This window comes from Cucurbita pepo, chromosome 10 (assembly GCF_057944985.1).
Source record: "Cucurbita pepo subsp. pepo isolate OVF chromosome 10, ASM5794498v1, whole genome shotgun sequence".
NCBI classification, from domain to species: domain Eukaryota; kingdom Viridiplantae; phylum Streptophyta; class Magnoliopsida; order Cucurbitales; family Cucurbitaceae; genus Cucurbita; species Cucurbita pepo.
The window spans coordinates 6,350,995-6,364,628 of record NC_141807.1 but is presented as its reverse complement, the minus strand read 5'-3'; the positions used below and the strand labels follow the sequence as shown (position 1 = coordinate 6,364,628).

The following is a 13,634-nucleotide window of genomic DNA, read 5'->3' as shown; positions in this document are numbered from 1 at the left end:
ACTTTATAATGTCGTTTACTGTTGAGACTGATTTTCTTTTCATTCGATAACCTAGGTAACTCTGTTTTAATCCTAAGCTAACCATGAACTCCTGTTTATTCAGAATTATCCTTATATTTGCACTGGGTGAGAGTAGCTCTAGTTCGCCGACTCAATAGGCATCCCATTTCAGGGGTAAGACTGGGTGAATGGCTGGGGACGTGGGGTGCAAGATGGAATTCACTCCTACCCACTTCGCCGACTCAATAGGCATCCCATTTCAGGGGTAAGACTGGGTGAATGGCTGGGGACGTGGGGTGCAAGATGGAATTCACTCCTACCCACTTTTAGGGATAGAAGAGAGGTAGTTCCCTTAAGCATTGACTCCAGGTCTTGAACAAGGGGCCCCACCCTCTCATTGGCCTGAGAGGGATTCGGTTTACTGGTTGGACCACAAACCAATTGTTCATTAGAGGATCAGTGAGACATAAAGAACAAGAAGTAACTTCAGGGGTAAAACGGTAAATTGACCCAGCTCTAGTTACGAACAACCTGTGAAGGATCGACTTACTAATCATGGTTATATCAAATGGACAGAAATATATCTATAGTGAGGGGAGTGCAACTACTAGGCTATAATGGAGTGTCCTAGTAGTTAACGAATGTTGGTTAACCAAGTTAATGAGTTTAACCGGTTAATCTTGGATCGTTGGAACCCATGATCTATAGGTCCATTAGGTCCCTCTGCTAGCTCATATCGGACTAAACCATAGAACAGTGTGACGAGTGAGTTCGAAGTGTTCAAATTCAAATTAGGGAATATGCGCTATATATATACGATATATTTAACCGCATTTTTGTTTTATTTACGAATTAAATAAAAAGAGAGAATCTGAGATATTTAAATAAGATTTAAATGTGTCGGAATTGATTGGGATTGACATTTGAATTAATATTAAATATTAATTAAATAGTTTAATTAATCATTTGATGTTACTTTAATTTGAAATTAATTATTCAAATTAATTGTTGAATTAAATGAAGAAAGTCAAAATGTTGACTTCATTTAATGGAAAAATACATGTTAGTGGAATTTTGAGATGTCAAAATTTGGTTTAACCAAACTTGCATGCTTGCCACATAATCCCAAACATTTGAGTGGAATTTTGAGTGTCAAAATTTGGTGAACTCAAATTTGCATGAACATGCAAACATGACTCTTTAAATAGAGTGATCATGGTACATGGAAGGTCTTCTTCTTGGTGAAAAACTTTGAGAAAAACCTCTCACAAACACTCTCTTCATATATACAAAATCCCTCCCGTTTAGTCACTCACCGGATTCCACAATCCCGTTCTAAGGCCGGAGGATAGTGGAGAAGACACTAGTGGTAGTTCGAAACCGATTCATGAGGAAAAAGAAGTTTGAACTACAAAAGGTTAGTATTCAAACTCATTAAATTTTAATACTTATGAATATGCTAGTTATTTACTATAATTGATGTTCTAAAAGTGCCTAAGATCCAAATTGCTTCCGCATGTGTTATATTAACACCATCATGATGTACTTGTGGACACCACGAAACCAAGACGAACAATTAGAGTTGCAGAAACCTCCATTCGTATCGTTGGTAGCCTTCGCCCTCTTTGCACATTTGAGAACGCCACTTTTCACCTCAAGACATTTTAAGGATATTTAGTACTAGATTATTGTTTACCATATATAAAGACAAATATCTAGATATCTGTCTTCTTACCGTAGGTATCTTTTCATTTATTGTTATTTCCATTTATTATTATTTTCATATCATTGTAATTTATTTGATTATAAATATCTTTCCATTGATTATTATTTTCATTTATTATTATTTCCATATCCTTGTAATTTATTTGATTATAAATAGAGAACTTTCACGGTGGTGTGGATTAAGCAAGCATTAATTTATTTAATTATAAATAGAGAACTTTCACACACCAGTTAGGTGTGGTGGATTAAGTAAGCATTCTCAGGCGCCAATCACGAGGGATTGAATTTGTAAAGTCCTTCATAAATTACTATACATGAAAGTAAAGATGTCTAGTTTACTATACATAATTTCATAATAAATATAAAGTTTTTGATTCTTAATTCCAATCCCAAGTTTTTAATTATTTTTAAAATTTTGAGTTTATTTTGTAATATTTTTAATAATTTTGCTCAAATAAATGTTTTAATAAAATTATATAAATTTTTAATACAATTTATGTTTCAAACTATAAAATATATGGTATAGAGAGGAATAAATTATATTAAATCATATATATATATATATATATATATATATATATATATATATATATATATATATATATATATATATTTGTTTATAATCTTATACAATTATACTAATTTCTAAATAAAATAATAAAAATAACTTAAAAAATAATTAAGTATAAAATAATGGCTAAATTAATAAATAAAAAAAAACACTGTAATAAAAATTTAAAAATACTCTTACCATTAATTTTGAATTTTGTTTAAAAAATATCAACTTTCAAAACAGTTTCAAATATACCTGTTTTAAAAATTTTCATTAATACTCTTAAATTTTAATTTATTTTAAAAACATTAAAAATTACTCTTCCATTAATCAAATGGTTTACAAAACAAGGTTTTACATGTCTAATTTAAAACCATGAAACAAACATGAGCTTTAGATACACATACCTGTTCCCACCTTTTCTCCCATGAACCATAGGAAAATGGAATATGATCAAGGGCGGGCTCCCGTGCCCTTTTTCTAACGATCTCGGAGCGTCACGAGCTGTCACCTCTCGTAAACTTATGTACATTCTTAGGCTGGAACCAGCAAATCCAATTTCTTACCTGCTGGACCAAGCAAATCGACCATTGCAGGCAATTTCTTGCCCTTCAACATTCTATACACAATTCCCACAACATTTCAAAGAGAAAAGTACTTCCTAGTTCTTACAAATTCATCATATAGATGATATCTCTGTAACAATACTCACAATCCAGTAAAACTACATGGAAACTTGATACACATCAAATGCAAACACAGCTCAAATCATCAATACAACAGAACTTTTACACACAGATTTAAACAAAAAAAGAATAGAAAAAGAAAACCCCCACCTTTTCTTCTCCCTCAAACTTAAAAACTCTCAAGGGGGAATGGGGATCTGGGAAACTTGCACAATTACAAGAAATCAATCCACAACTCATTTTTTTAAAAGCTTGCACAGTCAAAAAGGAATAAGCTAACCAAACTCGAAAACCAAACCCGAAAAGAAAAAAGAAAAATAATAAAATGAAGAGGAAAACTCCACATAATTCTACTCCTTATACCTCTTATGATTACCTGTGCTCAATCAGAATCACTTGAGCTGGAGCTGGAGCTGGAGCTGGAGCTAGAGCCTGATTCTGATTTTCCAGATTTTGCCTTTTTGTCTTTGGTTTTGGAAGCAGAAACCTTTAAATCTAAAGATTTTTCATCAACTACGTCTGCTGGTTTGTCGACATTAGTCGTGTTTGATGGGAAAGTCTCAATGTTGGAATCCACTCCATATGGTTCTAATCCTCCCTCTGATGGATCATTTGACACAGAGCTCGTTGGAAGTTCATCCAAGTTTTTCTCTGAGGCTTGCAGCATCAAGGCAACATGAATATCTCCTAGTGATTTTGCTTCAACAACTTCCAAATCTGAACTTGTTTCAGCTTTGGATTCTTCCTTAATCTGGTTTTCGACCGCACTGGGAAGGATGACATCCTCCAAATCTACTCCTTCATGGAGTTGCCTAAAAGCTAAGTTGATATCATCTAGTGATCTTGCTTCAAGAATTGGTATATCTGATTTAGTCTCAGTAGGATTGGAAGTAGAACCTGATTCAACAATGCTATGCTCGGAGAGTTGCATCAAAGCAACATGGATATCTCCCACAGATCTTGCTTCAACGACTTCCAAATCCGAACTTGCTTCAGGATTGAGTTCATTAATCTGGCTTTCAATCGCACTGGGAAGAATGACATCCTCCACGTCTACTCCTTCGTGAAGTTGCCTAAAAGCTATGTTGATATCATCAAGTGATTTTGCTTCAAGCATTGGTATATCTGATTTTGATTCTAAGTTGTTGGAGCTAGAACTTGATTCATCTATGTTATTCTTTGATACTTGCCTCAAAGCAACATGAATATCTTCGAGAGATCTCGCTTCCACATCCTCCAAATCCGAACTTGCTTCAGGATTGAGTTCATTAATCTGGCTTTCGATCGCACTGGGAAGAATGACATCCTCAACATCGACTCCTTCGTGAAGTTGCCTAAAAGCTAAGTTGATATCATCAAGTGATCTTGCTTCAAGCATTGGTATATCTGATTTAGCTGCTAAGTTGTTGGAGATAGAAATTGATTCATCTATGTTATTCTTTGATACTTGCGTCAAAGCAACATGAATATCTTCGAGAGATCTCGCTTCCACATCATCCAAATCCGAACTTGCTTCAGGACTGAGTTCATTAATCTGGCTTTCAATTGCACTGGGAAGAATGACATCCTCAACATCGACTCCTTCGTGAAGTTGCCTAAAATCTAAGTTGATATCATCAAGTGATCTTGCTTCAAGTATTGGTATATCTGATTTAGCTTCTAAGTTGTTGGAGCTAGAACTTGATTCATCTATGTCATTCTTTGATACTTGCGTCAAAGCAACATGAATATCTTCCAGAGATCTCGCTTCCACATCCTCCAAATCCGAACTTGCTTCAGGATTGAGTTCATTAATCTGGCTTTCCATCGCACTGGGAAGAATGACATCCTCAACATCGACTCCTTCATGAAGTTGCCTAAAAGCTAAGTTGATATCATCAAGTGATCTTGCTTCAAGCATTGGTATATCTGATTTAGCTTCTAAGTTGTTGGAACTAGAACTTGATTCACCTAACTTTGATACTTGCGTCAAAGTAACATGAATATCGCCGGGAGAACTTGCTTCCACAACCTCCAAATCCGAGCTTGATTCAGGATTGAGTTCATTAATCTGGCTTTCAATCGCACAGGGAAGGATGACATCCTCAACATCGACTCCTTCGTGAAGTTGCCTAAAAGCTAAGTTGATATCATCAAGAGATTTTGCTTCAAGCATTGGTATATCTGATTTAGCTTCTAAGTTGTTGGAGCTAGAACTTGATTCACCTATGTTATCCTTTGATACTTGTGTCAAAGCAACATGAATATCTCCGAGAGATCTCGCTTCCACAACCTCCAAATCCGAACTTGCTTCAGGATTGAGTTCATTAATCTGGCTTTCGATCGCACTGGGAAGAATGATATCCTCAACATCGACTCCTTCGTGAAGTTGCCTAAAAGCTAAGTTGATATCATCAAGAGATTTTGCTTCTAGCATTGGTATATCTGATTTAGCTTCTAAGTTGTTGGAGCTAGAACTTGATTCACCTATGTTATCCTTGGATACTTGTGTCAAAGCAACATGAATATCTCCGAGAGACCTCGCTTCCACAACCTCCAAATCCGAACTTGCTTCAGGATTGAGTTCATTAATCTGGCTTTCAATCGCACTGGGAAGAATGACATCCTCAACATCGACTCCTTCATGAAGTTGCCTAAAAGCTAAGTTGATATCATCAAGTGATCTTGCTTCAAGAATTGGTATATCTGATTTAGCTTCTGTCGGATTGGAATTAGAACCCAATTCAAATCTCTCTGCTTGAGCTTCCTCTGGGAGTACCTTTTCTTCAAGGACTGGTTCCCCAACTTCTTTGACGCTAAAATCCCCAACTTCGTCCAATTCTAATAACAATCCTTCATCAATATCTGTTATTTCATATACCTCTTCCCTAGTCATCTTTTCTGAAAAACGAGGTCCAAATGTTTCTGCTAGATAGTCCAAATGCCTTGAAAACTCCTCACGATTCTCAAATACGACTTCATCAACAATATCATCTTTTGGATCTCTTCCAGTATTGAGTGATCTGAAGTCATGATCTGATGAAGATGAGGATGAATCAGAGTCTACAGAAGATAAAGCTGTTGAAATGTCTTCATGAACTTCTGGTGTTATATTTTCAGAGATTACTTCAGCAGCAGAATCTGTCAATAAAACACCTGGTTCCTGCGAAGTATGAGCTTGATATCGTCATTTTACTTCTCTAATTAAATAATATGACTATAGTCTTCTCTCACAAAGCCACAATCAATTCATTAAATAACATGGTAAGAGAAATTATCATACTCAGATCAGTTAAAAGAGAAACTTGCAGTGGTATGCTAGATCTTACGGAAACGAGACCCCATGCAGATAGGGCCATCCACAGGCCACGAAAAATGCAATAATTATATATCGCGTTTAATCAATATCTAATCCATGATGAATACAACATTATGATTTATGAGTAACTCTATGGATTGAATCTTTTCAAGATCATTGATGCAATAGCAAGAATTGGATCTTTTCAAGATCCTTGATGTCATAGTAAGAAGAGAACCATCAACTCAAAAAAAGTATTCAAAAAGATCAGTAATCTAGCAACACTTACCTCAGTATCCTCACAGTTACTAAGATCATCAACCATTGGCTTGTCCGACCAGGACTGCTCTAATTCAGTGACAGGCGAAATATCTTCAAGAGCCACATTAGGAGTACTAGAATCTGAAGAATCAATTTTAATATCCAGATCCTGCAAGGCTTCACTCTCTGTGTGTGGTTCGACACTTGAGGACTCAACGATATCTTGTTCAGACCTAACAAATTCTTTCACATTCATTGACCGCTCCTCAACTTGGTCCAATTCAGAAGGAAATGTCGAAGGCAAAGAAATCAAACTGACTTGCTCATCCACCACTGGAGTGGTTTTTTGTTCCGGTGATCCAGTAATAGTTGCATTGGTAGTAGTCAAATTGTCATAAGAAGTAGCCACAGAATCTGTCTTCTCAACCAGGTCATTTACATCTTGAGCTGGGATTTCTGAACCACGATGTGATATAGAAGTAGTAGGTTGTTCAGTATGACAAATTACATCAGTTTGCAAAATTACTTCTTCCACAGAACTGCTATCGGATGAACTTGATCTACAGATTTTTGTTTGTTCAACTTCAGGACTTTCTTCGTTATTTAATGTTTCATGCATTTCCACATGTTTTGGATTTGAAGGTGACCCAATATCTGATGAAACATGGATTTCGGCTGAAGAGAGTTGGTTCTCTGGTTCAGTGAAAGTCAGACAACGAGAAGAGATCTGATCACTTGAAGGTGAAGAATCTAGATTTTCATCTTCAACTTTGGGAATTCCATCAATACTACCCTCCTCATGACTTGTCAACTGATCTTTTTCTTCCATAACATCACCGACTATTACTCTCTCTACTGATGCAATGTCTGAGAAGGACAGACCAGAATCTATTGTAACATGCTCAACTAAAAGTTCAGGGGCCACGGCTAAGTTTTGAGCATCATAATTGGTGTCATGCTTGGGAGACTCAACCTTTGCAACCTCATGAACAATAAATTCTGAAACTTCCCTCGATTCTTGTTCATTTTTATCAACTTTATGTAACTCTGAGGAGTCATCATGCATATCTTTCAAGCTGGAAGTAATGTCCTGTTCTATTTCAGAATGTACTTCGGATTCCTTACCTGAAAAGGAGGCGATTGTGTCAGTAAAAAGGGAAGAGTGCATACTGGTTAATTCTGTATACGCATTATAATAAACAAGTGAAAAAGAGAGCTCACCTTTTGCTTTAGGGCTAGAGTCATAAACGGGCTCCTTATGCTGATTGTCAGCCAACACTTCACTGGCATTCTTGAAGTCGGCGTCTTCTTCAACGGCAGTCAACATTGTTATGCTAGTAGTATCAATACCAGATTCCTCTGCTTGCAGGCTACTCAGTTTCACCTCATCTGTTTTGAACTCAAATGGTGTTTCATTCACTTCTTCTGATAATGAACACAAGCTGGAATTGCTGCTGAAATTTGTTTCAACTAATACATTTTTGGAGTGAATTTCGCTGGCATTAATCTCCACTGGGGTATCTGCAGCTCCGATTTCAGTTGGTCTAGATTGGCTTTCTAAGTGACTCTCAGTAGATCCCAAAGTTATCTCAATCACTTCATGATGCACATCTCTGTTTTCTTGAACGCAATCTTCAGAGCCAATAAACTCCCATGGTTCATTTTCATGCTCGATACCACTGGCTGAGGAGTCAAAGTAGGAACCTGTTGCTGTTTCCAGAAAAGATTGTGATTCATCAGGCTTCTTGTCATCCTGATCTGGAATGGAAGTCATTGATTCAGTATCAGAAACACAACTCAGTTTTGATTCATCGACTTCACTAAATTGTCTCTCTAATGGAGAGCAGCTTGTTCTTTCGGCAGCTATTTTTTCAGGCATGAAATATGGTTTCCATCTAATATTTTGTTGCTCTAGCTTGGAAATAGCAAAGTTTGAGGGGCCCACACTGAAACTTTCATGTCTTCGGAATATATCTTTCTGTTGAGGTGGAAAAAATTCTTGTTCAAAATCATCACTTTTGAGATCCGGTTTTTCTTCATTTGGGTCATATGGAAGATCAAATGGATTACGTCTAGGCAACAAAATAGATGGAGCAGACCCAGGAATTGGTGGCAATCCCATATTGTCGTATGAATCATAAGAGGGATCAAATGGGTTATGTCGGGTTGTAGATATGGGCGGTACATTACTAGGAAGATCAAAACCATCCAAGTCTATCAAATTCTTCCCAGCCAACATTCTCATGTTGTTCCTTGCTCTTCTCCTTGCAATGAGACTTTCCAAACGCTGATTCCTTTCTAGCTCTAAGCTTCCCAAATCCATGAGATTCTTTTGATCATCCTCGGTCCACTTGATAGCTGATTTGCTCTCATCCTCTTTCTCTTCTTGCATCCCCTCATCATCCTCATCATCCTCGTCGTCCTCATCCTCAGCAACACCGCGTTCTTCTCCATGGATTTTAGCCTCATCATCTGACATCACACATTCACCATCACTTTTACAAGACTGTTCTGAAGAAGCATCTGACTCTTCATTTGACATATGAGCAGGTTGTGGAGCTTCTGAGTTCAAGAGAGGGTGCAACTCATCCAGCAAAGGCATGATATCAGCCATTGAGGCATCAGGTGAGGAGCTTTCTGCTCTATCAGAATCAGAACCCAAAGAATCATAATCGTTTTCATCATGATCATCTTTATCACTGAGAGATGAGTTCAGATTATCTCCTTTATGGACATGTTCTATGGAGATGTTAGGATCTTCTACTTCAAAAACCTCATTTCTCATGCTTTGGGCAGCCAAAAGCTGGTCCTCTATAACATTTTCACCATCTGTTGCCGAACTTTTGACATCCAAATCCCTTTCATAAATTTCTCCCCTCTCCTCCAACTCTGAACTAGGGAATTCTCTCTCTGTTACTGTCTTCTCACCTTCACCCTTTTCAAACTCCTCAACTCCACCCCTCTCAAACACCTCAACACTGCCCTTCTCAAACTCAATTTCACGATTTTGCTCATCGATCACAGGAGCAAAGCCAACAAAACCAGCATGTTCGTCAAGCTTGCTTGTCTTCCTCTCTTCTTCAGAATACCTTTCCACATAAGAATTTCCTACTTCATTTCCTTCAAAGCTCTCAACAGTAAAACCATCATCCTCCTTAGCAACAACAGTAGCATTGTCCAAAATCCCAGATCTCAAGGAAGCTACATCACGTGAAACCTTCTCCTCTGTTTCAAATTCAGGTATATTAGGTTGCCCAAAACTCAGAAGGGTTCCAAGCAGAACAGCCGTGCAAATCAAAACAGGGGATGCGGACACCAAAAGGGAAAACAAAAAAGGACTTGATCTATACAGGAGAATCAACAAACACAGTAGAGCAGAGAGAAATGGATAATTACGAACTGATCTGTAGCAAGTTCTCATAGATACGACTGCAAATTTATTAATACGAAAAACCATTTTCACGGCCAATCTCATATATCTCTCCCTGTTCCCGCACGCTTCCATCCTTCTTTGTGAATAATCTTCATAGTTAAACACACCTGGGATTTTCCCACCAAATGAAGTTTCTGGACCCATTAACTTTTTTACTTCATTTATCTGAAAATAGAGAACTCCATAATTAAACCCCATGAATTAGTATCAGAAAAATAAATACATTACGTGACATTTCCTGTTGAAATCACTTATACGCTAATGGCACATCGCACATAGTACCAAGTTGGGAAGATAAGAGAGGATCCAAATTTCTTGTTCTATTAAAATATTTTAACAAATTAAACTTGCAACCTCACCTTGGCTTGCTGTTCTTCAGGGGGCAAAACCCTTTCTGTCGCATCACGTCTTGAATTTCTAGCGGACATCTTTCAGAATTCAAGAAAGTTGAACAGAATTAATTACTTTAGTAGATACAGATTAAGCGTTTGGATGCTCTCCAGTTGACCTTGAACAAAAAACGTTATAATTGTTAGATACTTCACCCTATGGCCTGATAATCTTTACAAGATCATACACTATTCATCTTCAAAAGAAATGGACTAGCTCAATCAAAGCAATGCATTACAGGTCAACTATTTCTCGTCACCTAATTAGTTTATCTTCTTTTTGCATTGCCTACATTTGCTACAGTTGTTACGACTGATTGAAAGAGAAATCAACGAAGCATAGAAAGCTACAACCAAATTGCAAGGCTGAAGCAGTGGCCAACCAACAATACTTCTTTATGATTGGAGTTTATCTTCATAATCCAACTTCCCTAGTGTTGTAAATTTCAGGCGTTCTCAGAAATAAAAAACAGAGAAATCACCACGAGATGCAATCCAAGATTCAGAGGATGTAAATTAAGAACAGAACAAAGATAACACTCGGAAAACAACGAATGCACACCACGCCTTTCAAATCATGTCGAAACAATCCTCCTTCGATCGACCGCAAGAAAATCAAATCAAAGGAAGCGATTGAACGAACTCCAAGTCCAGTAAACTTTATCCCGAGCTTGATCGGATCAAAAATTTGTTGTTTCAGTGAGAGAGAGAGAGACAGAGACAGAGACAGACAGAAACGATATCTACCAGATTAGGCGAAAAGCACAAAATCAACAAGCTAAACAAACACCAATACTTCAAAACAGTAGAAAAACAAATACACAAAAGCAAGCTAAAAACCAGTATAACAATCAAGGAAACCCCCAAATCTGCAATCAAGTGAAAAACTAAGATCAAACCAATACCTGATCGAGGAATCGAAGAAAGAAACCGAAATTGAACACTGCCAGAGCAGATTCCGGAGATGGGAAATTTGCAAATGAAGGGGAAAAAGAAACACAGATGAGAGAGAGAAATGGAGGTGAGATAAAGAAGAAAGGAGATGAGAGAGAAAGTGAATGGTGTGCTGTATGTGAAATGTGCTGTGGCTATGGCCCCATCGGCTTTGGCCGCCTTTTCTTCCGATGGTAATTGTCAGCAAGGCCAACTCCTCCATTAGATAGCATGAAGAGAGTGACAGAAATTATAGTCTTTTTATATTTCGTACGTTTTTTCCTTTTCTTTTTACTTATTTTAATTACTATTTTAATTTTGAATTTTAATATCAGCTTTATTTTCTCTATTTTCTCTGGTTCGAGAGTCTGAGTTGCATTCAAGTAGGTAAAATTAGTCGAGTATATCGAACTCGAAAAATCAGACTAACCCAACTCGAACCATAAGGGTTCTAACAACATTTTGGATTGGGTTGGATTCATTTTCTAAAACCATATCGATTTATTTTGGGTTTCAGATTCATTGATAAAAAATTTGGGTTGACCCGAACCGAAATGACCCTTACTAAAACGAACATATATATATTGGACAACACAAAACCTAAACTTAATTCACGTTGTTGCCTCTCATCGTGGCACTTAGCATTCCTCTATACTCACTCAGTAGACTCAATCTTAGCCCTCATAGAGATGCAAATGCCAGCCACCGTCGCCCTTCATTGCAATGCTTAGACCTCACTGAGAGAAAGTAGGTTGTGAGCTCTGCTTGTATAACAGACAAGGGGCAACCCTTAAGTGGCGCCCATTCGAGCACGTGATACTCAAGATTAAGAAGTGTCATGATGTGATAGAGGGAGGACGATGAATCATCCAACGCACCAAGTGTGTACGTTCAAGGGAAGTCGAGGCATACACAAGGTTCGAGAGTATGGGCAACACGAGTGTCAAAGATGAGCACGAAAAGGGTCGGGTAGGACCCCGGGCCATAACCTTAGAAGTCAGGGTTTCGATATGAGTTTTGGTATGCAACTCTGGAGTTAAGTTCGACTATATGAAAGACAAAAGCTCACTAAATTTAGTGTCAATCAGATACTCGACGGACATTGCACGAGGTCGTATGATCGCTCACCAAAATGACTTGTACTCGAGAAAGATTGAAAATGTCTCAAAATGTACTATAGGGAGAGTCATGGTGTTAGCTCTCCACCACCTCTGGACTCTATGGCCTACACGATCTCCCATGTGACACAAATGTGTGTCACAACATAGACGAGCATCTCAGGCATCTTCCTTTGAAAATGATCTTTCAATGACAGTATTGGACAACACAAGTATGCCAGTATTGCGCCCCAGCCCATGTGTCAGAGATTGGATTATGCACCTACTATCCAAAACAAATTGCCGTAAATGGTTTAGCATAGACATGGGAGAGTCCAATGCCAATAAAAATCCAAATGGATGGATGTTCAGTATGTCTCAATAAGATGATCGACACATGGGTCAGTTCACAACGGATGTGTTCAAGCAAGCCAAAATGACCAAGCAATCCCGAGACATGAGATGACATCACGATGCAAGGATCATGCTGTAGAGTAGAGTCGAGTAGGATGAGTTACCCCTAGTCTCATAATTTCATAAAAAGTATATAGTATAAATATATATAAATATATATTATAAAAATTGTCACAGCCTAGAAAAGAAAAAGGAATGAGATTAAAATTGAATATATTTTTTATTGAAAAAAGTAAGAAAAGAATAATATTAAGATTATTTAAATGTATTTTTGAGAATGTTAGGGACATCATTGCATCATCGGCTTTAGTGCCACGCAAATACAACATTATATTATCCTTATTTGCTTGCTGTCCATATTCTAATTTCTTTAATTTAATCCATTAATTTTATAAACATACTTTAATCTACCAGTGGTTGAAGAATATAATATTCATTTTTATATTAAACAATATAATAATAAATTTGAATCCCTAAGATTTTATATTTAATTTTTTTTTTTAATAAATTTATGAGTTTTTAATTGTATGTCTAATACGTATTTGATACAATATTAAATTTAAATATATATATATATATATATATATATATATATATATATATATATATATTAATTTGGTCAATGAGAATTAAAAAAATATATATGAAAATAAGATAAAGGAGAAGAAACAAAAAGGGGTCAAAGGGTTGGGTTGGCAATAAAAGATGGGGTGGGCGGTGCCAAGATGTAGACGTGGGAGCACCAACACATCCCTTTCCTCTTCGTCGGTTCCCAAATTTTCAACCAACCCAATTTTTTTTTTTTTTAGCCTAATAATTATACCAAACAATAAATGATTAAATATTTTAGGAATAATTTGTGGAGT

The 13,634-nt window shown here is 36.9% G+C and overlaps 1 protein-coding gene across 2 annotated transcripts; it reads right to left on the bottom strand.

Annotated features, from left to right (window-relative positions):
• Positions 1 to 2,973: 2,973 nt before the first annotated feature.
• Positions 2,974 to 11,473, bottom strand: LOC111803318 (uncharacterized). Of its 2 annotated transcripts, none has more exons than XM_023687660.2 (5): positions 11,230 to 11,473; positions 10,295 to 10,443; positions 7,724 to 10,100; positions 6,531 to 7,627; positions 2,974 to 6,106 (listed from the first exon to the last, which is right to left on the bottom strand). In XM_023687660.2, the coding sequence occupies exons 2-5, from the start codon at positions 10,361 to 10,363 to the stop codon at positions 3,347 to 3,349; spliced, it is 6,303 nt and encodes a 2,100-aa protein (XP_023543428.2). In that variant the 5' UTR covers positions 10,364 to 10,443; positions 11,230 to 11,473; the 3' UTR covers positions 2,974 to 3,346. The 2 variants fall into 2 exon arrangements, with proteins under 2 accessions (XP_023543428.2, XP_086983802.1); XM_087127676.1 differs by having other exon boundaries at positions 10,295 to 10,363.
• Between the last annotated feature and the right edge of the window lie 2,161 nt (positions 11,474 to 13,634).